The sequence below is a fragment of the Herpailurus yagouaroundi genome, unplaced genomic scaffold (assembly GCF_014898765.1).
Source record: "Herpailurus yagouaroundi ecotype Mexico unplaced genomic scaffold, PumYag 188, whole genome shotgun sequence".
NCBI lineage: Eukaryota > Metazoa > Chordata > Mammalia > Carnivora > Felidae > Herpailurus > Herpailurus yagouaroundi.
The window spans coordinates 19,125,552-19,151,927 of record NW_024412419.1 but is presented as its reverse complement, the minus strand read 5'-3'; the positions used below and the strand labels follow the sequence as shown (position 1 = coordinate 19,151,927).

The 26,376-nt window shown below is 37.1% G+C and overlaps 1 protein-coding gene across 3 annotated transcripts in view; it reads left to right on the top strand.

Moving 5' to 3' along the window:
- The window catches only part of ATAD2B (ATPase family AAA domain containing 2B), a 169,537-nt gene extending 143,782 nt beyond the window's left edge, over positions 1–25,755 (top strand). For 2 of the 3 annotated variants that reach the window (XM_040496165.1, XM_040496164.1), the window contains exons 23-28: positions 9,471–9,593; positions 12,922–13,059; positions 16,156–16,839; positions 19,673–19,800; positions 20,251–20,379; positions 22,238–25,755. In XM_040496165.1, coding sequence (XP_040352099.1) covers positions 9,471–9,593; positions 12,922–13,059; positions 16,156–16,839; positions 19,673–19,800; positions 20,251–20,379; positions 22,238–22,279 — 1,244 coding nt within the window. In that variant the 3' untranslated portion in view covers positions 22,280–25,755. Of the gene's footprint in view, positions 1–9,470; positions 9,594–12,921; positions 13,060–16,155; positions 16,840–19,672; positions 19,801–20,250; positions 20,476–22,237 lie in introns of those variants that run through there. The other variant, XM_040496163.1, reaches the window with a different exon arrangement.
- The last annotated feature ends 621 nt before the right edge of the window (positions 25,756–26,376 follow it).

Below are 26,376 nucleotides of genomic sequence, written 5' to 3'. Positions count from 1 at the left end.
CCTTAGCATAGTGCCAGAGACATGGTAAGTGTTCCATAGAAGTTAGTAGTCGTATTTTTATTATTATCATTATTATTATTGAAATTGTGATTTAATTTTTTATAATTAGGTGCTTAGTGGGTACCAATTGCTGCATATTATATTCCCTGAACCACACTGAAAATTTAATCTATTTTAGAAAAAATTTAGGGACTGATTGTAAAAAATAAATATTTGAATGGTTAGAAAAAGCCAGTTTAGAAGTTTAATCCAGATTTTCCCCCACATGTTATTTAATTATAAGCACATTGAAATAACACTACTTTTAAGAAAGAAGCAATGGTTTCTGGTGCATAATAACCTTTTCCTATCCAATGCAGTTGTATAATCAAACAACATGACTGTATCTCACAGAGTTGACATGGTACACTTGTAACTTTGTTTCTTCACTGTTTTAGATGCAAAAAAGTCTGATATAATTCAAAAACATCATTTTGGCTCTGTTCAAGTTATTTCATATCTTTACGTTAAGAGGCCTGGTTTTTTCTTAGCAGCAGAACCACTTGTTATGTATTAGGAAAACAACCTCAGGGTCTGTTGTGTAGCAAGTGGAAATTACATGAATGTTGTATTACTTTTACAAGCTCCCATGAGTATTTGAAAGCTTACAGTGTTCTGTTTTGTAGAACCCTTGGCCATTTGGGAAAACAAAAAACTAGCATATACATAGAAGACAAAAGCCAGTATTCTGAAGGCTATACATGTTGCCTAAGTGTTTACCCAGATTCTCTCCCTTGAGGATGATGTGGACAGAAATTAAATATGTTAGCCAAAAGAATTTCAACTTGTGCTAAATGTAACTAGTATCAGATATTTGACCCTAATTATTATCTTACAGATATGTGATACATATGTTTAACTCTTCCCCATTCTGTGTCGTGTCTCTTTTCTAGCCCTCAGTTGCATTCACATACATTCTGTCATTTAGCTAATTTTGCCGAAATTTCAGCCCTAGTCTTGAGTCTTCTCAAAATCTTCCATTTTGTACTAGTTGCTTAGGAATAAAAGCTCACAGCTTCACTCCAGCTTTTGGATCCCTCTGTGGGCTCTGTTTTAGCCATACTCATCGTATTCTTTATTAGTATTTATGAGTACCATGTACTAGTTACTGAGCTGCGTGCATAGAATACAAAGACGACTGTGACAATCCTTGCTCTTGCGGTAGAGATACTCAGACATAATAAATGTTGAATAATTACTGTGTGGCAGATACATTATGCTCTGTGTTATGGTTTTAGTTTGCTAGAGCTTCCATAACAAAATGCTACAGACTGAAAGTGGCTTAAAACACAGAGATTAATTTTCTTACAGTTCTGGAAGCTATAAGTCCAAAATGAAAGTGTTAGCAGGTTTGGTTTCTCTTGATGCTTTTCTCTTTGGCTTGCAGATGGCTACCTTCTTTCTGCATCCTCAGGTGGTCTTTTCTCTGTGTGCGTGCACCCCTGGTATCTCTTTGTCCAAATTTCCCCTTCTTGTAAGGACACAGATCAGATTAGAACATATCCATACAACCTTATTTTATCTTAATTACCTCTTTAAAGGTTCTACTTTGTTTTATTTTTTAAGTTTTTTTTTTTTACTTATTTTGAGAAAGAGAGAGAGGGAGAGAGAGAGAGTGAGCGAGTGAGCACAGGTGGGACAGGGCCTGTCAGTGCAGAGCCCGAAGTGGGGTTCAATCTCACACACAGTGAGATCATGACCTGAGCAGAAATCAGCACACTTAACCGACTGAGCCACCCAGATGCCCCTAAAGGGTCTGCTTTAAATACAGTCACATTCTAAGGTACTAGGGATTAGAGCTTTGACATACGAACTTTGAGTGGTGGAGGGGAACCCAGGTCAGCCCCTAAAAGTTATATATATAGAGATAAATAAGCCACAGTCCTTACTATCTAGAAACTTACTCTATTGTAGGAATGACAAATACAAATGACAATTATAATAGATTTTTAAGGTATAGAGATAGTATAGAGGTGGTGATTATGATTTTATGATTTTTATGATCTTGTCTTCAAGTGACCACAGATGATTATAATGCAGTTTTATAAGGTTTCTATTGGAACTATGTGCACAGTGTGAGAGGAGCACAGAGGAGAAGACCCTACATGGAGTTGAGTAAGATTGGGTAGGGCATTCATTCCAGCCTGAGAGAAGTAGTGTACAAAGTTAGAAAAGAAAGCGAAGGTGGCTGGAGAATAGAGTCCCTAGAGTGGAGGAGTGTTGGACAGTCTGCTCTCCTCCTCGCCGAGTCTCCATTCATGAAGTATTCTCTTATGGATAAACTGTGGTCAGTACTGAGAATATACAGCTCTGGCCTCTAAGATGCCTAAATTCTACTGAGTAGAGAGTGTCCTGCAGATAACTAAATGTCATAGGAAGTTCCCCGTCTTCTTTTGATCATGTGTAAGGACTTCAGAGTTTCTTTTCTAAATGATAAGGAGCCATTGGGTGGTTTTGAGACAGAAGGTGATACAATTCGATTTGCATTTAAGAGTATAGTATTAAAGGCAGTATCAGTTTTGGGGTGAGGTCAAGGGAGTGCAGAGATGATGGTTAGAAGATCAATTACAATTCAGTTGCAGTGGCAGCAGAGATTGAACATAGAGGGCTTAGTGATTGATAAATTAGATACGACTGACAGAAATCAAAATGACTCCTGAGTTTTTGATCTGAGTATTTAAGGAATATGAGAAGTAAACCAATGGAGGAACAGGTTTATGGGCAGTATGCTAACTTTAATTTTGGACGTGTTAGTATGAGTTAATCTTTGGTGCACCCAGGTAAAATGCAGACATTATAGAATAGTAGTTGTATATATGGTTCTAGAGGTTGGGAGACATTTGGGCAAGAAACATGGTTGGAATCATCAGTGTGTAGGAGTGAATGAGATCATGTAGTTAGTATATAGAATGAGAAAAGAGAGAAGCCTAGGAGATCCTCCTGTAGGAAATATAGATCCCAATCTCAATGTAGGTTCTTGTCTTACTGTGGGAACCTAGGGTACCTTTGTTAAATGTATTGCCCCTGCTGGGAGTGTGAACATTTTTTTTTAATGTTTATTTATTTTTGAGACAGAGACAGAGCATGAGTGGGGGAGGGGCAGAGAGCGAGGGAGACACAATCTGAAGCAGGCTCCAGGCTCTGAGCTGTCAGCACAGAGCCCGACGCTGGGCTCAAACTCATCAACTGAGAGATCATGACCTGAGCCAAAGTCAGACTCTCAACCGACTGAGCCACCCAGGAGCCCCGACACTTTTTTATTCTTCAACCAGTTTCATTGAGGTGTCAGTTATATAGAGTACATTGTTTTTATTTTTTTTATTTAAAAAAAAATTTTTTTTTAATGTTTATTTTTGGGACAGAGAGAGACAGAGCACGAATGGGGGAGGGGCAGAGAGAAGGAGACACAGAATCGGAAGCAGGCTCCAGGCTCTGAGCCATCAGCCCAGAGCCCGACGCGGGGCTCGAACTCATGGACCGTGAGATCATGACCTGAGCTGAAGTCGGATGCTTAACTGACTGGGCCACCCAGGCGCCCCTAGAGTACATTGTTTTTAAAACTACATATATCTTTTAAAATCCTACTTAGGCTTCAAGGAATATTAAATGCTACATTCATGGAAGATTTTGTTTTTGGTCCTTCCCAGTATTAAGTAATCCTTTCATCTTGGAATCATAGCACTGTGTAACTTTTCTGAGACATTTAATACCCATTCCTTTACCCCACTCCCATGACCTGAAGTAGTTACTTGTTTACATATCTCTATCCCTTGTTTTAGACTCCAAGCTGATAGGGAACAGGATCTGTGTAGGCACCTATATGGAGCATATTCTTAGCAAATGTGGCCAGTCAGTAAATTTCACTAATTGTTCTCCAATTGAAGGAGTTTCAGATTAGATAGAAATTATAAAATGGAGACATGATAACACAATGCAGATATAAGCCAATAAATACATAAAATTTCTTAATTATGAAGTAATTTGGGATGAAAAAAATCATCTCATAAAAATTAATTTTTCTTGGGGTGCCTGGGTGGCTCAGTTAGTTAAGTGTCCGACTTCGGCTCAGGTCGTGATCTCACGGTTTGTGAGTTCAAGCCCCGTGTCGGGCTCTGTGCTGACAGCTTGGAGCCTGGAGCCTGCTTCGGATTCTGTGTCTCCCTCTTTCTCTGTTCCTCCCCTGCTCTCACTCTGTCTCTCTCTCACTCTCTCAAAAATAATAAAGATTAAAAAAGGTTAATTTTTCTTAAAAACCTTACTAACCTTTCATAATAATTTTATTGAAAAAATAAAACCTAGCTAATATACTTCTGTTTGCCAAAATACAAAAGAAACATTTACACATTGATAATAGTTATCATTTTCTTAAAATTAGTGATTTTGTTAATTTTATACATACTTATAGCCATTATTTTTTATTGAAGGCAAATGTACATGGTGATATCTTTATAGATATAAGGGGGTTGGGGCTTAGAGATTATGTAATTTGTATGCAGAGTCACAAATGTTATATGGCATAACTGAGTGGATTGAGTTCTGTCTTTAAAGCGAATGTGTGTAGTTTTATTACCTGGATTTTGAGAATCTTAAGATCATCAAGTACAAGACAAAAGAGTTGGCAAATATGTAGCTTATATTCATGCACAATTGTAAAGCAAGGATTTTAGGTATGATGTCCATGAGAGAGTCTCTGAACAACTACATACAAAATTGTATACCTGTATAATTTTTCGTTTTCATCACATGCTTATAAGGATCTCAGATGACCCCCCTACATCTCCAAAAAAGATGAAGATCTAAGACATGACATCTCTTCTAGTTTTAATATTCTGTAAGCTTATGATTCTTTGCTGTGTATAAACAAAAACACAGCTCTAAGACAAGAATGATTAAAAATAATTATGATAGAAAATAATTATGATAGGCACATGAAAAATATTGTTTCCTCATCAAATGCAGATCTCTTTAGAATAAATTCCTTGTCCTTCAGACCAGTGGGAAATTTTTATGGAATTTTTTTTTCATTCATTCATTTCCCATTTAATTGGGAATGGAATGTGGGTGGGAGGCATATATTTAAAAAGGCAAAAAGAAAGTTACTGAGTTAATTTTAGAGTGATAATATGCTAGGTAGATCATGGCTTTATATTTAATCTTACCTCTTTCTTAGCTGTTTTCAAGCTGAGGCAGAAAGTCAGTGGCAGAAAATTGTGGTATCCCCTGCACCACAAACATTGTGTTATCGGCTTGAAGGTATAGCTACTTCTAAGGGTGTTTGTTGTAGGTTTTTATGTGTAGTAGCTAAAATTTGAAGCAGCTTAAAACTTCCTTTTTAAAAAAAAATGTTCATTTTGAGAGGGAGTGAGCTAGCGAGAGAGTGTGCGCTGAGGAGGGTGGGGGGAAGCAGGAGAGGAGGGATCCCAAACAGGCTCTGTGCTTGAACGCAGGGCTTGAACTCACGAACTGTGAGAACGTGACCTGAGAAGAATTCATGAGTAGGAATCTTAACTGACTGAGCTACCCAGGCACCCCGCAACTTAAAACTTATAACAGTAGAACAATAATTTTGAAAAATTAAAACACATGCTACTTTGGATTTTTACACAGCTTTTATAGTTTGGTTCTCAAAGAATATTTGACAGTTATCAGGAGACTTCTGATTTTGGCTGTAGTGTAGTAAAAGGGATTGAATTACTCTCCTACCTGAAACAATGAAAAAACTGAACAAAGTGTATGAAAAAAAAGTTTGAAGCTATTGGATAGCAAGAAATGAAGGGCAGTGATCTCCGAAAGATGAGAAACGAGAAGTTGAGCACTGTAGTTGCCTGGAGAGTTTCCAGACTGTAGTCCAGGAAGGAAGGGCCCAGGCAGAGTCTGGAAGTGTACCTGACAGAGACAGAGTTGGGAATATAAGGAGGTCATAGTAGGAGAGTTCTCAGAGTAGAAAGAAAGAAATCTGCCCAGAGAGAGCACTCTGGAGATCAGAAGAACCTCCTCCAGTCGGCAGCTGCATACTGATTGGTGTATACATTTGAGGAAATGACCTGAGACCAGAGAAAGGGAATATTCCTTCAAGCTCACACAGGGCTAGCAGAAGTGCAGCAAATAATTAGAGCTAATAAATCAACAAGGAGATAACATGGGATCGTAAATGAGTACACATCCAAATGAAGTGAGAGAAAGCGGGAAAAGGGAACAAAGAGCATATGGGACAAGTAGAAAATAAACAGCAACTTTACTAACAATCACATAAATCACATTAAGAATAAACTGTCAAAAATAAACCATCTATTTTGGTGTAGTCTCAATAGCTTAAATTTGTTTTTGTTACCCTTGCCTGAGGAGACATATCTAGAAAAATGTTGCTGTGGCTGATGTCAGGGAAATTCTCTGTGTTCTCTTCTAGGAATTTTATGGTTTCAGGTCTCACATTTAAGTCTTTAATCCATTTTGAGTTTATTTTTGTGTACGATGTAAGAAAGTGGACCAGTTTCATTCTTGTGCACATAACTATCCAGTTTTCCCAACACCATTTGTTGAAGAGACTGTCTTTTCCTCACGTATATTCTTGCCTCTTTTGTCATAGGTTAATTTACCATATAAGCATGTATTTACTTCTGGGCTTTTTATTCTGTTGTGTTGTCTGTTTTTGCGCTAGTACCAAACCGTTTTGATTCTTACAGCTTTGTAGTGTATCTTGAAATCTGTAATTGTGATACCTCCAGCTTTGTTTTCCTTTTTCAGAGATTGCTTCGGCTCTTTAGGGTCTTTTGTGGTTCCATACACATTTTAGTATTATTTGTTCTAGTTTTGTGAAAAATGGTATTTTGACAGGGATAGGTTTTTTGTGTTGAATCTGTAGATCGCTTGGGGTAGTATAGACATTTTAACAATACTAATTATTTCGATTTATGAGCTTGGATATCTTTCCATTTGTTTGTATTACCTTCAGTTTCTTTTCTGACTGTTTTATAGTTTTCAGAGTATAGGTCTTTCATTTCTTTGTTAAAGTTTATTTCTAGGTATTTTTTTGGTGTGATCAAAATGTATACTTTAAATATGTGTACTTTAATATATCTTTTCTATACCATAATAGATCTAGTTTTTTAAAAAAAGATTTAGGGAAGTACAATATGTGAAATAATAAATTCAGATTACACAGTTGTTGTGGTTTTTGGGTCATAAGTTTGTGAGACCTATATTCATTTATCTCCATATATTCATGATACCTCCTTTGGATATTTTTTACGTGTATCCAGACTAAATCTAACTTCTTTTCCTCCTTCTGTCTTTATTTATTCTCTAGTTTTTGCATATTTGTGTTACTTTTTATTTTCCCATTTTTCATGCAAGAAAGTAGAGAATTATCTTTGATACTTATCTTATCCCATACTTCATCATCAAGTTGTGTCATTGAGAACATATCTCAAATCTGTAATCTCCTCTTTACCACCACCACCACAGCTTCCTGGTTCAATTTGCTGTCCTCTCTCACTAAAAAAAAAAAAAAAAAAAAAAAAGCCTTCTTGATTATGTTCCCTGATTTTATTCTTGACCCCTTCAATCTAATTTCCAGGTAATAGCTAGAGATGATCTTAAGAAGATGTTCACTTAAGTCATGTTACTTCCCTGCTCTGATCCTTTTGACGTTTTTTCGTTGCTCTTAGGATAAAGTCTGAATCCTTTAAATATAATCAGGTTCCCATTTGTCTCTTGTTTATTGTATTCTTACCACAGAGGCTAGTTTTTAGTTTTTTGAAATCTCCAAGATCTTTTTACTCCAGAACTTTCTCCCGTGGTGTTTTCTGAGCCTGCACTGGTTTTCCCACTACTCTTTCAGTGGCTTGCAGTGCAGGCTTTTCAGTCTTCGCTTAAATGCTGCTTCTTCAGAGAGGCCTTTTCTGACTTGTCCAATCCAAATTGGCATCCACACCAAATGCCATGTGGGTTTTCATTGTAGCTATGATTCAGGGTTTTGGGGTGTGAGGAAAGGGGTGAGCGAAGTATTTATTTATATGTGTGTATGAGAGATTATTTGATTAATACCTCTTTCCTATACTCATCCAAAAAGTTCCTTGACAGTGGAGACCTCTCTTGTTCACTACCATCTAGCCATCACCTGGCTCAGTTCCTGGTACAATCGACAACATTTATTAAATGAATGTTTAGAGAAAATGTGTTGGAAAGAAATATACCAGTGTTGCCTTTTAGTGTTGCACACTGTAAGATTTCCACAATGAACTATTAGGAGTTTCTAACAAGAAAAATTATACATAAAATGTCTATACTTTTTGCCATTACTAGGGATGAAAAAGCAGATGTTATTATGAGACTTGGGGTTTTAGTTTTTGATACTTTGTAAAATAAGTGGCCTCGATAATGCTTACTTGACTTTTAATACCTTGGAGCTGCATAGCTCTACACCGTACTTTTTAGGTTGTATTGTTGATGAATACTGGCTTCTGGGTTAGGGTAAAGCAGAGACTTAGTACAAATGTTACGTATAATTCACCTAAAAGGATGTATGTATTTCTTGCCCGGATCTACCTACAATTTATTTACCATTTTGCATTCTTTAGCTTAGCGTGTCTTGCTGTATTTTTCTAGTTCTGTTAGTTTTTTGATAGGTCATCTTGACTTAGGATATATTATATTCTTCACAGTTTTTACCAGTTTTCACTAAATGGAGAAAATTAAGATTTTCTGAATTCTCAGTATCCATCTATGGCAACTTTGGTGCTGGACATAATGGTGAATATCCTCCAAATCTCTTAAAGTTTTTATTGAAAATCATATATGTTTGTTTTTTAAAATATAAAGTAAAGCTTTGTATCTTTGAGATAATGATTTGTTAAATAGGCTTATTAGTTCAGTTGACCCTGAACAAGATAGGTTTGAACTGCCTGGGTCCACTTACCATGGGTGTTTTTTAGTAAATGCAGGATAGTACTATAAGTGTGTTTTCTCTTATGATTTTCTTCACATTTCCTTTTCTCTAGCTAACTTTATTGTAAGACTACAGTGTATGATATGTACAACGTACAAAATATGTGTTAATGGACTATTTATGTTACATGTAAGAGTTCTGGTCAGTATTAGGCTATCACTAGCAAGTTTTTTGGGGAATCCAAAGTTACACATGGATTTTCGACTGTGTGGGGGAGTTGGCACCCTAACCCCCTGTGTTGTACAAGGGTTACCTGTACTTTGAAGTTCTGAAAATACAGTTCTCAGAAAATTTTGAATGTGACTCAGTGGCTAATTATATTTATTTTTTACTCATCATTTAAATGAACTTGTTTCTCACCCAGAAATGCTTTTTACAATTTTATTTCAGTGTTTGTATTCTTTTGTTTCTCTTTTTTAAATGCCCTTTGTTCATGTTATTGCATTCATATGTATAATAAATGTATACCAACTTTTTTTAACAGATAAAATAATTAGACACAGGGCTTGTACCCTGAAGGACACTGCACATGCCATCATTGCAGCTGAATTGGATCCAGAATTTAATAAACTCTGTGAAGAAATAAAGGAAGCAAGAATAAAAAGAGGTAAGTTCTAGAAATGACCTTGGCTACTGAAGGCCAAGAGTCATTGAATGTTACTGGGTGGTGTCTCTTCACCGTTGCTGGCAGAATGAAAATAATGCATCCTGAGGCACAGACTGTATATAATTTCTGATATTAATATGTGTCATTTAAATTCTCAAAGATACATATCTTTTTAAGTTTATTTGGGAGAGAGAAAGTGCATGTGGGGGGAAGGGCAGAGAGAGAGGAGAGAGTGGGAATCCCAAACAGACTTGGCACCTGCAGCATGGAGCTCGATGGGGGGGGCTTGAACTCTTGAACTGTGAGATCATGACCTGAGCTGAAGTCAGACACTTAACCGACTGAGCCACACAGGTGCCCCTTAAAGATATTTTACTTTTACTTTTTGTGAAAGTTTTAGTGCAGCAATGCAAATTACAGAAATAGAGTTCAGTGAAATTTTTTTTGCCGGAGTATCTCTTTGTTAATTATTGTTTTTTTTTTTTCTTTTTTAAACTAAAAATTTTTAAATTGTTTTTAATCTTTTTCTTTTTTTAGAGAGAGAGAGAGAGAGAGAGGATGCAAGTGAGCGAGGAGCAGAGAGAGAGAGAGAGGGAGACAGAATGCCACAAGGGGCAGAGAGAGAGATGGAGAGAGAGAGAAGCAGGGTCACCTGAAGTGGGGCTCGTGTTTTTACCCAAAGTGGGGCTCATGTTCACTTGAAATGGGGCTCGAGCTCACCCAGAGCTGGGTTCGTGCTCACCTGATGTGGGACTTGAACTCACGGAACTGTGAGATCATGGCCTGAGCTGAAGTCAGATGCTTAACTGACTGGGCCATCCAGGCACCCTATTGATTTTTATTCTTAAAGGATTTAGATAGACCTTCATATCTGTAGAGGGCTTACTTTTTAAAAGCTTTTAGAAATACTGTTTTTGTTTTCCCTGTTGATAGTTATGTGCAGTTTTGTTAATTAAAAATAAAGAATTAGCAAATGTGGTTTGTTCATTCAATGTATAATCCTGTCCTTGAGGAACTCACACTTTAGTAGGAGACAGAGAGAAATGTGAAACGAATCAAGTACAGTTGAGGTATATGAATCGATTGGAACATGTTTATAGCACAGAGGAGAGACCTCCTGTTAAGGATCCCAGCATTTTGTCCAGAGTTTGGGGAATGAATATAGGGGTGTTGTCTCTAGTGGAGCAGAAAAAGGGAGGCAGTGACAGAGGAGGAGGTGGTATTTGTAAGCACAGCAGATAATAGTATGTGTAAAGGCACAGAGATGTGAAATAACATGGTGTATTTGAAGAACTGAAAACGGTTTGGTATTGCTGAAGCTGTACAGAATGGTGGGAAATAGAGCTCAAGAGATGAGCGGAGTCCAGGACATTAAAATCAAGAAGCTTTTTTTCCTACTTCCTTAGGCCCTCCCAGGTCACCGAATCTTATAATATAGGGTCTGGATATCATAGCATGTGGCGTTTTGTCTTTTTTTTTTGGGGGGGGGGTGTCTCTCTTCCTTATTTGGAATGTAAGTGTTGTGAATGGTTTGTTCACAGCCCCGCTGAAGTCCCTGGAACTCTGTCCTATAAATACTTGAATGAATCAATGCCAATGCTCAGGAGCTTAGACTTTATCCTGTAGGTCAGTGTCTTTCAAAATGTATGTGCCTAATACCCACATCAGCTTATTAGACTTAGTGAGTTAGATTCTCCGAGAGGAGTGAGGCTGAGAAATCTGCACTTTAACAAACTAGTCAAGTGGTTTTTTTGTACGCTAAAGTTGAGAATCATTGCCATAATATGTGTCATTGAAGTATTTTAAGCTGTGGAGTGAATTGGTACATTGCTATGGCAGCAGGAAAATAGCAAGGTCTCAATGTGGCAGGATAGGAAGATGAGAGACAATTTAAAAAACTGTTGGAGCCAGTTTGGAAAACAGTTGGGCAGTTTCTAAAAAATTAAGCATAACATTTACCATACGACTCAGTGATTCTACTCCTAGGAAACACCCCAGAGAAATGAAAACACATGCCCATGTAAAGACTATTCATAACAGCTAAAAACTGGAAAGAACGCAAATGTCCCATCAGCTGGTGAATGGGTAAGCAAATGGTATACGGATACTGCTCAGCCACAGAAAAGAACCAAGTACTGATACATGGTACAACATAGATGAACTTCAGAAACATTATCCTAAGGGAAAGAATCTAGTCACAAAAGACCACCTGTGTGTGATTCCATTTATGTGGAACATTCACAAAAGACAGGTCTGTGGAGACAAAGGGTAGATTAGTGGTGGCATGGAATAGTTATGGTGATTGCATAGCTCTGTAAGTTTACTAAAATCATTTAATTGCATGCTTAAAATGAGTGATTTTTATGTTATGTAAATTGTACCTCAGTAAAGCTTTTGGAGGAAAAAAACTGTTGGAGCTGTCCAGAGTTTTAATTATCGAAGAGGGCATTGTTAGGGAAGGAAAAGTCAAAATTGGCTGCCATATTACAGGTTTAATGACTTAGTAGATGCTAATACTACCAATAGAGATAGGGAATAACTCCATAGAGATAGGGATGAACAGGTTTTTTTGTGGAGAAAGATAAACTAGTTATCTTTAATTCGACCTACCTTTAGGATATCTAGTTGGAGATATCAAAGAGGCAGTTGGATATATGGGTCAGAAACTCAAGACATGCTTGGGGTAAACATGGATTTGGGAATTATTATGTAGTGGTAGTAGAAGCTGAAGGCATGAATGATACTTTATGGTAGAAGGTATAGATCAGAGTGAGAAGAACAGGGATTTCAGAGACAACCCTAGGAAACATCAACATTTAAGGACCACCTAGAAGAAACAAGTCTAGTGAAGGAAATTGAGATGGAGTGGTTACTCTTAGGAAGATAATATCGGAAAACCAAACTTACTGCAGTGTGGTGTGACAGGCAGCTAACACCAGCTAACCCATTCATGTGAATGGGGTTTAATGGACCAACAGACACTTACTACATTCTAAGATGGCAGAAATAATGACTTTTAGACCATATATTATCGTTGTCCTACAGTCATAAGAATGTGTGCCTTTGCAAATTAAACCGAGTAAACATAGGGTTCCTTTAAGGATTATGTGTTAAGCATGGCCTGCTAGGTTATTCTGTTATGATTTTATATCTAGTTTCTTTTCCATCTTAAAACAAACGATGCTTTTTTCATCCAAATTACAAACTGTCCAGGTATAATTAATGACTAAAACTTAGTTCTATATTTCAAACTTTTTTTTTTTTTTAACCTTCTTGGTTTATGTAGCTAGGAATATTTAAATGGGTGTTGCTTATCTTCTGCCTGCAGGCTTATCGGTAACAGCAGAACAAATAAATCCTCATGGCACTGGAGCTCGGAAGACAGAAACTAGAGTTGAAGAGGCATTTCGGCACAAACAAAGAAATCCATTGGATGTCTGGCACAACTCTGCAAATAAATGTGCATGTGAGTGTTTGAGGAGACCCTGTTATCCAATAGTGGGGACACCTGAGAAGGATGCAGATTTGTTAGGAACGGGGGACACAAACCAGGTGCTGTTGTTTCCCCACACATCTTCTCAGCTTTTCTCTGTTCAGAGGGGAAGGGCTTGTGGGGTCGGATGCTGAATGAGGAACATGCTTCTCTAACCGTATTTGCTCTTTTATGTTTATATTCAGTACTTGCGGGTGTTGAACTAGGTTTGAATATTTTCAGTCTTAAACTTTGGATTTGGGGTAGAGATGTGGAGCCAACAGACTTTTCATCCACCCCTGCCTCCAGTCCTAACCCTTGCTCTATAATGTACCAGATATCCTCTTTATGGTGGAGAGTAGAAACTTTGACTTAAGGGAGTGGCTGACAGTAGGAGGTTCATTTTTCTGAGAGACTATCTTGTGCTCACTTTGAAAAATGTGTACAGCCCTTTTAATCTATTTTTGTTTAAGTGAGATACACTTAGGGAAAATTTAGTACTAGTTCTAAGTTTTCTTCACTTTTCCTCATTCATGGTGATACATAAGATTTCCGGAAGACAGATGTTAACGAACACAGCATCTTCCTGATATAGTCCATATGTTTCACTGAGGTTAGCCATACTGTTCTGGTATAAAAGTGGCAATACTGTTGAAACTGTCAGTAAAGCTGGCCATAATATGTTCGTTCACCAGTGGCATTGACTTCGAATGGATGAAACATACTCATTGTTTTAGCTTTTGTCTTTGTGATAAGTGGCATTCATATGTGAGAAATTTTGAGGATTTAGTAGTATATTTGGTTCCATGAAACTGATTAAAGCTATTTGGTGTAGTTGTATCTTGGATCATCATCTGGATTATAGAACATAGCACTCTAATTTAAACTTTGAAGTCCTGTACATTCTCTGTATCTGATACAAATATTTATTAACTAAAACCCATTGAAAATTGGCTTTAAGCAGTTTAAGTTCCTTTAAACATTAAAATGTTATTTTAATCTACAAATGTGAGTTTTGTTTTCTCTTACCAGTAGATGGCATATGTGACTCATCATTTGTCTGTTTTACATTAAGTTACTTGAATTAATAGATCTAAATATCCCTAAGGGAGAGTTGCTTTCCTGAGGTCTTAGTTTTGGAAACAAGCTCAGAGAGGCTATAAAAATTGACTATAAAGATTGTGCCCCTGTATTGGTTTTTTCACACAAAGTGTCCCGTGAAAGGAAGTGGTATGTTAAAGATTAGTTCCATAAATGTATATACTACCATATGCCAGGTGCTGTGGAGCTACAGCAGTGCCTAACACAAAATTCCCTATTCCTGTGGAGCTTATATGATCAAGTTCTCTTATTTTGCCAAAATCACACTAACCACTAGAAATAATTCTATAAGGAGGGGAAAAATATTTCTAGTTTGACATCCTCCCAAGTGAGAACATTTTTTTGTTGTTGTTAGCTGGGATGAAAGTGTTAGAAATAAACTTGCTTCAGTAGGCCTTCTACAGCCTTTGCTTAGTGTACTACAGATCAAACAATTGAGCTGGCTCTTGATTGAGCAGAGTTGAGCTGCTACTTGTTCTAGAGTTCTGTAGCTTAGTGAGGAAGGGAAAGGGGAACCTCTTGTACTTTTGGTTGCACGGTTGGAGAATAAGTGAGGTCACACGGTCAGGAGTGACTTGTCAGGTAGTAAAAACCTAACAGCTCCACCTTTTAGAGAAAGAACAAGGTGAATTTTTTTCCCCATTTTTAACGTGTACTGGATTAGTTTTTCATATAGTTAATGGAATGCTTAACAAATGCCCATCACTTTAGCTTATGTACAGCTTTTAACAGTAAACTAATAAATTTCTTCTCCAATTACCCTGTAACTGTAAATTATAAAAATAGAAATTAGTAGGGGGAAATGAAATGGTGAGATGATTCAAATGATATGGTTTTGAAGGCAAAATATAGTTTGAACCAAGTGACTAAATAACTTGAATTTTGGAAATAATTTCAGAAATCTTTAGTAGATTTATTCTTAGATAAGAAAGAAGAGTAATATTTATAACAACATTTGTCCATTTCCTGTGAATACCTTGGTGTCTTTACATACAGAGACTCAATAAGGATTAAAGGTGAAAGGATGAAAAAGTATGTAAACGCATATTTGGGGAATTAAAGATTCCTGAGCCTGTTGTTAGCTGGAAGTACTCATAAAGCTCATGATGGTTTCTAGCCTCTAAAGATAAATACAGTATTTTCAATTTTTGTGGGTCTTCCTTTTCATATAACTGACCAAATATTTATTTTCAGTGTTTTGTTAATGTTGTTGCTACCTTGATAGCAGAGGGCTTAATTTTTTCCCCCATATTTTAAAATAACAACTGTGTAACCAATTGATCCTATTTGATGAACCATTTATAGTAGAGGAGACTTAACAGTTGGTTAACCAGATTGTCCTCTATAACCATCATAGGGTTTCTATCCATGACTATACTTAACTGTGGGGATTCCTTCTTCGGGAAGGAGATGTAATAGATAATTCTTTGTGGGATACCTGTAACTATTCTACCTTGATATACTGGAGCATGTGTTCATTTTCTTTCATGGTTTAGGAGCTTTTGGGTGATGCTGGCAAAGCATTTACCTTCCTGGTGGAAATCCAGGGCTATGGCCCCAAACTTTCTAGGCAGACTGGTAATGTGGTCATTTCTGAAATGTACATAATAGATGCATGGTCCTTGGATGTTAGGAATTAGGAATAGTTGTAAATTTAAGATAATAGAAAATAATTAATGCTGGGTAAACTCCTACAGGAAATAAACTTTTAAAAATTTCATTCTTCAGGAAAAAAAAAAACTTCATTCTTCAGAGTTCATCTCTGACTTCATATTCATTCTACTTGTAAGTTGTGAGGATTAGTCAGCATGGATGTCAAGAGCTAAGTAGTTTTTGTGTGTTATACCGGTATGGGTTTACTTTCTTTTATGTTCTTTTTTGGGGGCGGGGGGCGGTTTACTTTCTTTTGGGTCTTATTTAGTGAACATTTGTAAAACAAGTATTGCACTCCCAAGTTCTACATATCTGTTTTCCTCCCCTGTAAAATAGTTCGAGTTCGGAGAAAATCGAGGCGGCGATCACAGTGGGGTAAAGGAATTATTAAGAAAAGGAAAGTCAATAATTTAAAAAAAGATGAAGAGGACACCAAATTTGCAGACTATGAGAACCATACAGAGGACAGGAAGTTGCTAGAGAATGGAGAGTTTGAGGTAAGCACTGACTGCCATGAAGAAAATGGAGAAGAGACGGGAGACCTTTCTATGACCAATGATGAATCATCGTGTGACATCATGGACATGGACCAGGGGCAGAGGCTTAACAATGGAGCCGGCACGAAGGAGAACTTTGCATCTACTGAAGAAGAGAGTTCCAATGAGTCTCTACTCGTCAACAGCAGCAGTTCTCTAAATCCAGAGCAGACATCTAGGAAAGAGCCTTTCCTTAAAGGAAGCTGTCTAAATGGTGAGGCCTCCACCGACAGTTTTGAAGGAATACCAGTTCTGGAGTGTCAGAATGGCAAAGCTGAAGTTGTTTCTTTCTGTGGTAGTGGAGATAAATGTAGTTCTGAACAAAAGATTCTCCCAGAGGACCAGTCAAAAGAAAAACCAGAAACTTCAAATGAACATCTTGGAGATGATCCTGAGAAACTAGAGGCACTGGAATGTAGCAATAATGAGAAGTTAGAACCTGGCCCTGATGTGGAGGTTAAAGATGCAGAACTGGATAAAGAAGGTAGAACGAATATTTTAAAAAACCTGAAATTTTAAACTCCTGAGTTAACTAATTGCTTATTTTGTCTGGTCATCAGTAGCGGTAGTTGATAAGCAGTTATAACTCTCTGAGAATCTGTTAAAGTTTTCATCTCTTTCCCTAGAAAAGTGAACACGTGAATACTACATTTGGGTGGAAGTTTCAGAGGGTTTATGGCCCAGAATGTGTTGCTTTCCTGTCTGCTTACTCTTTTGCTTCCCACCTGATTGTCATCCCGATCCTATTGGATTTATGGCTAAAGTAAACCCATAGGTGTTAAGATGGAATTCTGATAAGAATTATTGGGGTGGGGTGGGGTAGGCATGGGCTGAGAAGACTTGGATACTAGAGCAGTATGGTATGTTACACTCTTGTAGACCCACGTTAAATTACCACTTCTGTTCATTATAATCATGTGACTTTGAGCTGGTTACTTACGCTCTCCAAACCTGTTTTTCCATCTTCTGAATTAAACTTAGAGTTGTGTCACTGCAGAGATTAAGTAAGTCATGTATATTAATCACCTGTTCTGGTACCTGACACATACTGAGGTATATTCATTCCAGGCATTCACTGTTGAATCTGAGGGATGTTGAGTCTAAGGTGCTCCATTGCTTTGTAAGGCCATTGGTATAGGAAACGGTAGAATGAGCACTGTCAGATCTACCTTGTTCTCACAGACTCAGAGCACTCTGCCAGCTTCTGACTTCCCGTGGCTATGTGATTCTTTTAAGAAGAAGCAGTAATGGGGGCCTGGGGTTTCCTAGCTTTAGTTTGTTTTTCATTCTTTGGCCCATAGTGGGATGGGGTGAGTTAGAGATCTACCCTTTGAATATACATTTCTGTCCTGAATAGGTACTCTTCTAACACAAGGCTATTTTGAAATTCTGTCATGCTCTCTAAATTGTGCGGAGTTATATATAGCTTTAGCCTGGGATTTGGGCTATGTGGGAAAAGTTTTTTGCTGCCAGTTTTTGAGCCCTTTAGCAGAACTAGGAAGTAGGAAAATAAAATTCAAAGTCTTAGAATTCTTTTAATGGATAAAGAGATAGGTAGGGGTGTGTGTGTGTGTGTGTGTGTGTGTGTGTGTGTGTGTGTGTGTACACTGTTCTTAAATGCTACCTATTGAGAATTTTTCTTTTTCTTCAATAACAGAAGGTAGTTTTAAGAGCAGTGTTTATTTTGGTATTTATTTATATTTATCATACGGTCAGAACTTTAAAAATGTGTTGAAGCTAGGGTTAAGTAATGACTGGGACAGAGTGGGAGAAAGGGAGAGCTCTTTCTGATGAGTCACTGTGGGTACGAGGCAAGGAATCCTTTTTAGTGTTCTTCACTATGAGATTTTAGTGAGCTTGCAGAAAAGGTTTAAATTAATATTATGTTCAATTGATTACCTAAAAACTTTAAAGATATTTGTTGTGTAAAAGCTTTACCTGAAGTTTTCACTTGTAAATGTCAGGGAGGGCAGTGTTACCTAGTGCAAGCTGTCAGGCTCCTGGATGTCCGTAGATAGGGTAATGAGGTCAGTAAGGTCTTAACAAAACTCTTCGCATATGTTAATTGAACTATAAAACAAGGCTTTCACTCTAAAGCCTGTCTGAAATATACAGTTTCTCTGCTACATGGAGGTATTTGTTTTCGAAGGCAATATTTTTAGTTCTTTTACTATTTGTCTAGCAGGCATTGATGAGAGGGAATTGTTTGAAGACGTGGGAATAAGAGGATTAAGGCAGGAGGGAGGGGAAAGGTTCTCCTTGGTGTCTGTGATGTGGGCCAGTCCTGTATAGAGTTCTGAAATAGTTTAGTTTGTCTTGGTGTTCCTTCCCCCAGGCCTTCTCATAGAGTATGCAGACAGAGGGGAGCATAGGGCTTGATGGCCTCCAGCCCTGGCTAGCCCTTGGAGTGCCTCGTGCTGTCAGATCATGCTCAGCCACCTCAGAATTTGTTTTCTTTGTAGTGTGGCTGGTCTTGGCATGATGTTGAGAGGAAAATAATTAGATTATAGTATTTCACTCTAAGGTAGGAAAGATCACTAGCCCTATTATACTTTAAACAGGCTTATATTTTTAAGGAAAATTGTCATAACCCTGATCAATTTCTAATAGAATTCTGGGCAATGTAAAAGAGAAAAATAAGAAATTTCAGTTAATGTTGAGGAAGATTTCTTTTCTTTGCAAGGAAATAATGAAGATAGGTTGGCCTTACTTGGTGTTTGCATCTGCTTTTCTAGGTTCCTTCCCCTCTTCCAGTTCTGAAAGCTCCAAATTTTTAAAAAATGTTTATTTATTTTGAGAGTGACAGAGCACAAGCAGGGGAGGGGCAGAGAGAGAGGGAGAGAGAGAATCCCAAACAGACTCCATGCTCGGCATGGAGCCCAGTGTGGGGCTTGATCTGACAACTGTGAGATCGGGACCTGAGCTGAAATCAAGAGTTGGATGCTTAACAGACTGAGCTGCCCCGGCACCGCTGCAAGCTCCAAATTATAAAATGATGGCTGTAGTAAAAAGAGTGAATCATAAAAAGAGTGAAGACTGCTTTATAAGTTAGTGCTTAGAGGTGAAGATTGCTTTTCTCTTCCCTTAAGTGGATATGTTTATTAGATGATCTTCTAGTATGGCTTGGCTTTCATAGTTGTGGTTTAGTTCTCTTTAACGTGGGCTACTTATTCTTACAAAAAAAAAATCGTTTACCATTTAAAGAATATACCCTTATTCCAAAAAGTTTTTGTGGTGGGTAAAAGAATTTATAGTTGTTTAAACCTGATTTTTCTTAACTTTTACTTGCTGCAGTGCATTTTTTTTTTCAATTGTAGGTGCTTCTAAAGTAAAGAAATATCGTAAGTTAATTTTAGAGCAGGCAAAAACAACAAGCCTGGAACTGGTTCCAGAAGAGCCCTCTGAGCCTGTGCCACCTGTTATAGTTGATCATGAGAGATTGAAGGTAAGCTTAGCTATTTTTTTAAAGATTTTATTTTAAAGTAATCTCTACACCCAATGTGGGGCTCGAACTCACAACCCCGAGATCAGTAGTTGTATGCTTTTCTGACTGAGCCAGCCAGGTGTTGTCCCCCCATCGTCAATTTTAAATGAATGGAAACACATTTCAATATGTTTGTAGTCAGTTGAACAAAGCTAGTTTTGATAATCTCTTGCTATAACCTAGGAATATAAGTGCTTTGGGGCTTCTAGTAAAAAAAAGAGTTTTTTGTGTTTTGAGGGATTTAGAAAATGGTCTTGGTAATAAACTAAGCCCTAGAATCTTCTAAAATCAGGTGTCACTGTTACATTATAGCCTGTGGTGTCTCTTACCTAACCATTTGAATATAACTGTTTCAGTGTGAACAATGAAAACAAACTTTATTTTATTCTCTTTTCTTCTAATTTTTCTTAGAAATTGCTCGATTTATTGGTAGATAAAAGCAACAATCTGGCAGTTGATCAACTTGAGAGATTATATTCTCTTCTTAGTCAGTGCATCTATCGTCATCGTAAAGATTATGACAAATCACAACTTGTAGAGGTAAGTGCTCAGTGCGTCCTTAAACAGATACGTGCTTTTATTTGTCCACCCCACCTCCTCCAAAAAAGGGAAAAAAGTTAGTCTCTATCTTTCACCAAGTAACTGAAGAATGTTTTGAAGATTTAAGATTAGAAGACTCATTAAGAGTTATAGTTTGAAGAATAAAGCCTTACTGTATCATTTTGTCTCAGGACAGAAGTAATCTGAGATTCTTTGTTTATGAAAACACAGAAATTCGTGGTTCTGGGTTAGGAAATACACAGAAGAGCATGCCACAATTCTCTTGTCCCTTTCTTGTTACTGACATCACTAAACATATCACTTGGGCCAGTTGAATGTGGGGATGGCCTTACAGTCCTTACCAGTGCTATCAAGGCAGCCACTGCTGATTAAAGGAATGGGCCTGGGCAGTGGCATTGATTAGAAGAGAACTTAAAAGGCATCTCATTAATCAGATCTAGTCCTATGAAATGGCTGCACAAAGGAGTGCTTGTTCTTTTGTTTAGGCACTTTTAAAGTGAATTGTTCCCTTTCTAGACAACTTCGGGCCATAAGTGAGTTCTTCCTTATAAATAGGAACTCATATCTGTTCATACAGTTTACATCATCAAGCCACACTTCTGCTTTTTGAAGTCATCTGAGCAAATAGAAACCCACTAAATGGCTAAGTGACTTAGACTCCCTATTCATTTGCCTGTTAGCTTATTTATCTGGTGATCTGGTTATTACATATTTATTGAATGCCTATAGTTCCAGATACTGTGCTAGATGTTTGGGCTGCAAAACATGAATAAGACAGTCCCTGCTCTCCAGGAGCATTTCTAGTATATTAAAGATTTGTATGCAGAGGATGGGATTATTTTTCATGTGTAATAAGGAATATTGGACTTGAATCAAAGGAAGAGAGCAAAGTATGTGAATGTATATTTAAAAATTGAGGTCATATTGTATATTGTTTTATAACCTGACTTTTTTTTTCTTATTCAGTAATAAGATGATGAAACATTTAGCAAAAGTGATTTTTATTGATCATATATGAAAAATTTTTGATCAATGATAATCTGGCCTATTAATTGTATACAGAGATGTACCAGATGCCTTAGATGTATTTGACACTTGGCCATCTAAGTGAAATGTGTAGGGTAGAGTTCTTTACTACCCCCCAACCCCACCCACCCAGAACTTGTTTGTTCACATGATTGACATTTGATTAGCTTGAATGTATTGAATAAATACTCTTTAGTACTGAAACATTTTTCAGTAGGGGACTTGGACCTCTATAATCTAGGGGTTTTGTTTAGGGAGGGAAGGGAGCTATAGCAGAATCACCAGTGAGTGGCATTTCTGGTGGTGATGGCAGTGACTATTTCTGGCTCTCTTTTTTTCCCTTCTTTTTTCTTTCAGCTCTGATTAGAGTGAATTGCAGTGGGAACAGGTGCATTCTACTTTGGGTACAAGTTTTACTAGGCTGAGTACATTCATTTTGCTTTGGGAGAATATGAGTAAAGGAAGGACTCAGGCTCTGGAGTAAGGCTACCTATATTCAAATAGACTCTTTTGTTTATTAGCTGACAAATTATTTATATACATAAATCTCTTAGTACAATATCTGGCACAATAAATACTCATTGAGTGGTACTAGCATCATCCATTCGCCTAAATATCCAATGGGAGGCATTTGGAAGTGTCTAGGGCAGATAAGATAGTCTTACAGAGAAGCTCCCGTATTATAATTAGGAAAATAGTTAAAGCTTAACTTGTATCTAAATTTCTTTCTCTAAAAAGTTAGAGTGAATTTTCCCATAATACTTTTGTCCTTCCTTTAATAGATAACATGCACTTTTTTTTCCCCTTGTAGGAGATGGAAAGAACAGTTCATATGTTTGAGACATTCCTATGAACTTTTCAAGATGAGTGGTTTATCCTCTCCAATCTGCTCCTGACAGAGCAGTCTTCTGAGCCATTCAATTTCAAATTGCACCAATTATGTGCAGAGCCTTGGTGTAAAGTGCTCTCTCACTCATTCTTTCTCTCTGTTGAATTTGGTGCTATTGTCTCAGGTACCTGAAACCAACCAGCCTACAAGAACCAAACAGAACTTCAGAAACGTGTTGTATTTTCCACAAATAAAAAATACAACCCCACAGATTGGAGATTTTGGTGCTACAGAAACTGCTCTCACTTCTGCTCCTCTTTTCGTGCACTCTCTTTTGGAGACTTCTCTCTTAGGGAGCAGACCAGCCAACTCGAGGAAACTGGATGGGGCAGTTCTCTTAACTGTGTTGAATTGTTTAAACAGTGGGCAACCTGTTTTGTTTTTTGTTTTTGTTTTTTTCCTTCCCCTCCTTTCTGCTCCTTTTAGCGTATTTGTTTTTATTTTTTCCTCTGGGTAATGGACTGAAACCTGTTTTAGAGTTGGCTATGGTATATTCTGGTGGGAAACTGAAGAAACTGGATGAAATTAGATTAGGCTCTTTAGAACTGCCTTTAACGTGCCTTTTAATTCATTTGAGAAAGGTAAGGCTAAACAAAAGGATGGGCTTGTTTGTAGCAAATCAGTTAGAATGTCTCTTTGGTCACAACCTTGAAAATAAGTTTTGATACTCTGTGTCGTTGAGAGGCAACCAGTGTTTTGGTATAAAATGCCTATCTTGTTTTCAAAACTCAATGAAGACACTCATTAAGCCACATGATCTATACTAAAATGGTAAGTTTTCCTGTATGGTCTGTTTCTGTTTAAGAAACATGTAATAAAACAACAACAACAAATACTACCCAGTCCACCAAAAAACTCACACGTTTCCAGCATTGCTGACAATGATGGCCAGAAAATAGATAGATGACATTTTTTTTCTTCTCTCAGTGGCAATTTAATAGTTATTCATGTTTGAGTTCCCAGAGAAGAATGATTTCGTGTATAGTAAATTGTTACTGTTTTGTTTTAAAGCCAGGACTTGCCAAATGGACAGAAAAGAGGAATTTGTCTAGAAGCTCCATAAAGTTCATATTCTATATGCATAGTTGCAGGTGAGCTCTGGTATGGTCCTTGAATTAATGGACATTAATGGACATTAACAGTATTAATGTTTAAATCCCTTACCATAAGCTTACCTTCACAACTATTCATTTTGATTGGAACCCGTTTTGGACCCTGTTGAGTGATTTCTCCGAATTGTACTTACCTAAAATTAATTATGGGTTACTAGTTTTACAAAAACTTTCTACAAATTTGGAGACACAGTCCAGGCAGTTGCAAAGAGGCAAAGGGAGTGCAGTGACATTTTTTTATCAGATGATTTTTAAACAAAAAAAGTAGAAAATTTTGACAAGTTGGCTTGATAACTTCATTCATTGTAGCCGTTAGCTGCCGGTGTGTCTTTCCAATATATGCAACACATATAGTTTGGGTTTTAATTAGAGCAAATGGTCTTGGACTACTGCAGAGATACTGAGCTACCTCAGCTTTTTGTATTTTAGTTACCAGTAGTGTTTACAGAGTCCTGTAATCACTTTGCCACCGTTTACACGCTGAAGCTAAGGTACTTGTCTCCTTGTCTCTGGCTGTTTGGAGTGTGCCCAATGCCAGCGCAGAAAGCACACGTTGGCCGTAGGCTACTGCAGTAATCTTAAGTGCTTCTTGGCATTTACATTAACATTTTGCGCCTTCTAATTATAGCTTAATTTTTTAAGAAATGCCACTTTTTTCTTTATACCTAGTCTATGAAGTTTTCATAATATTCAGTTAAGTCATGTAATTCAAGATGCTACCCGTGTAGACACACTGTATTTTTAAGGTGGGCAAGTGCGATTAACGATGAACCATTTTAAAGGGGAGGTTATTTGAAACCTCTAATTTGATTATTGGGAGGATTTTCATGCTTTCTTTAGTATTTATTACCATCATACCAGTTCAGACTATTTTACTGTCTAATACATTAGCATTTTGTATTTTGATGGAAATTGTTACAGAATTTAAAGATTTGATGAAATAAGATGTAGCAGATTTTTTGTAGCAAGTTTCTGCTAAAAGGGTTTTTTGCAAGTCTCAGGTTCTTGCTGCACTATTTTTTTTTAAATATTTATTCCAGTTACTCTAATTCAGAAGCATTCTGTTCAAGTAACAGCAGCACTTGTGAAAGGAAAAAAAAAAACGCACATGTTCTTAGTAGGTTACTAAATTTGTACAAGTTAATTAAGATTTTAGCCATCAGTGGGTTTGACAAGGGAAATTTATTTATGTTTAGCATTAAAATGCTTCCAAAAGATCAAGTTTTTTTTATTTTAACCTTGATATAGATGGAGAAATAGGAGGCACCCTCAGTATGATAGGAACTGCCACTTTGAACAGTTTAGGTCTTAAAGAGAAAGCCAGTCTAATGCCAAGGGGAGAAAAATTAGCTGAAATTATATCAACTCCTCTGCTCCCCTTCTGCCCCCTCTCCCCCCCAAAAACCACACACTATACCAGTTTTGCTTACTTTACAGATATTTGGTGGTTCTATAGTTTAAAGCAGCTTGTGAAATTATCCAAGTGGACTCAATTTTGTTTACCTTTATGTAAGTTCTTAATTTTTGCTGTATAGCATTGGCGAAAATATGTACAAATTGACCTCTGTTCTTATTTCCTATTGTGAGCATTATAAATGATAGCTCCTATGTAAAACTTTGCTCTCAGATCAGTAAAATATGTATCACAGCACAGCCCAACAATGGTTAATGCTCAGCTGTGGGGACCATGGGAGCTTTTTGAAGATGATGGAACCGCACTAGGGTTGAAACTGATGGCTGTGGAGTTAATTGTGTTTTTGAGCTTGAATCTCACCTGTGATTAATTTTGTTTTGTTTTGTTTTATGTCCTTTCATGACTTGATTTCTCTCATATGCCAATGTATTTGTAGGTTTACTGGATTTTATTTTTAGGGAGTGGGGTGGTAATATCTTCCCATTTTTGATTAAGTTGGTTCAGCTATGGTGCTATTCGGTAGGTTATCTTCAGTGTCAGGTCCCGTAGCTGAATGCCATTGTTATTATAATTATTATTTGTAATCACATTGTAAGCTTGAATTTGGGCGTGTACCTGCATCTTTTGTATTTTGTACATTCAGTTATTTAGACTTTGGGAGTCCTCTTTGGTTTCAGTCACGTATGTCTACTTTGTAGATTAAGTAGACTTCATCAACTATGGTCTATTTTGGGTTTATAGTTTAATTTAGAATTGTGTTAAATTGATGTTTTGCATTTGACTTCATTTTACATTAGTTTGAAGTAAATTATTTAATTTTTGAATTCTGGAATTTTGAACATTTACTGTAATTTGTAATATAACTGCTGTGAAATACTTGAATAAAGATGGCAAGAAAAACCTGCCTTTCTTTAGCCTGATGATGATTACTGTTGGCTGCAGATGCAGTGCTACCGTTCTAACCGAACTTGTCTGTTTTGCAGCTAGAGCCTAATGATGTTTATTAAGTACCGCCCCGCCCCAGGCCAAATCTCATTATAGGATTCTTTTAGATTTTAGCAGTCCTCGGTATTGTTTTGCTAAACGTTTTTCTGTTGGGAAAGTGTGGTTTTAATTCCAGTTGAAGGCTGTCTAAAATATGTTGTATAGAAGCAAATAGATTACTTCTGACATTTGTTTTTCTGTTTGGAAGACTGTTCCAGTAGACCATCAGGTAGTTTGGTTAACTTACTTTATAGTGTTTTCTCTTAGATCAGGTAGTTACCAGCATACTTTCAATAGTACATAGAATTTAAATATGGAAAAATTTCATATCAGAATTTTGAGGGACTTGTTGCTTCAAGGGAATAGAATGTTCTTGGCTTTAGATTGCCTATGTTTCTGCTATCTACCATGAGATACTTTTCATGTCTTGAGATTAGGATACTAACCTTAATAGAAGTCCTTAATTTTTCTTTCCTTCTTTTCTTTCGTTTGTTCCTTCCTTCTTTCCTTCCTTCCTTCCTTCCTTCCTTCCTTCCTTCCTTCCTTCCTTC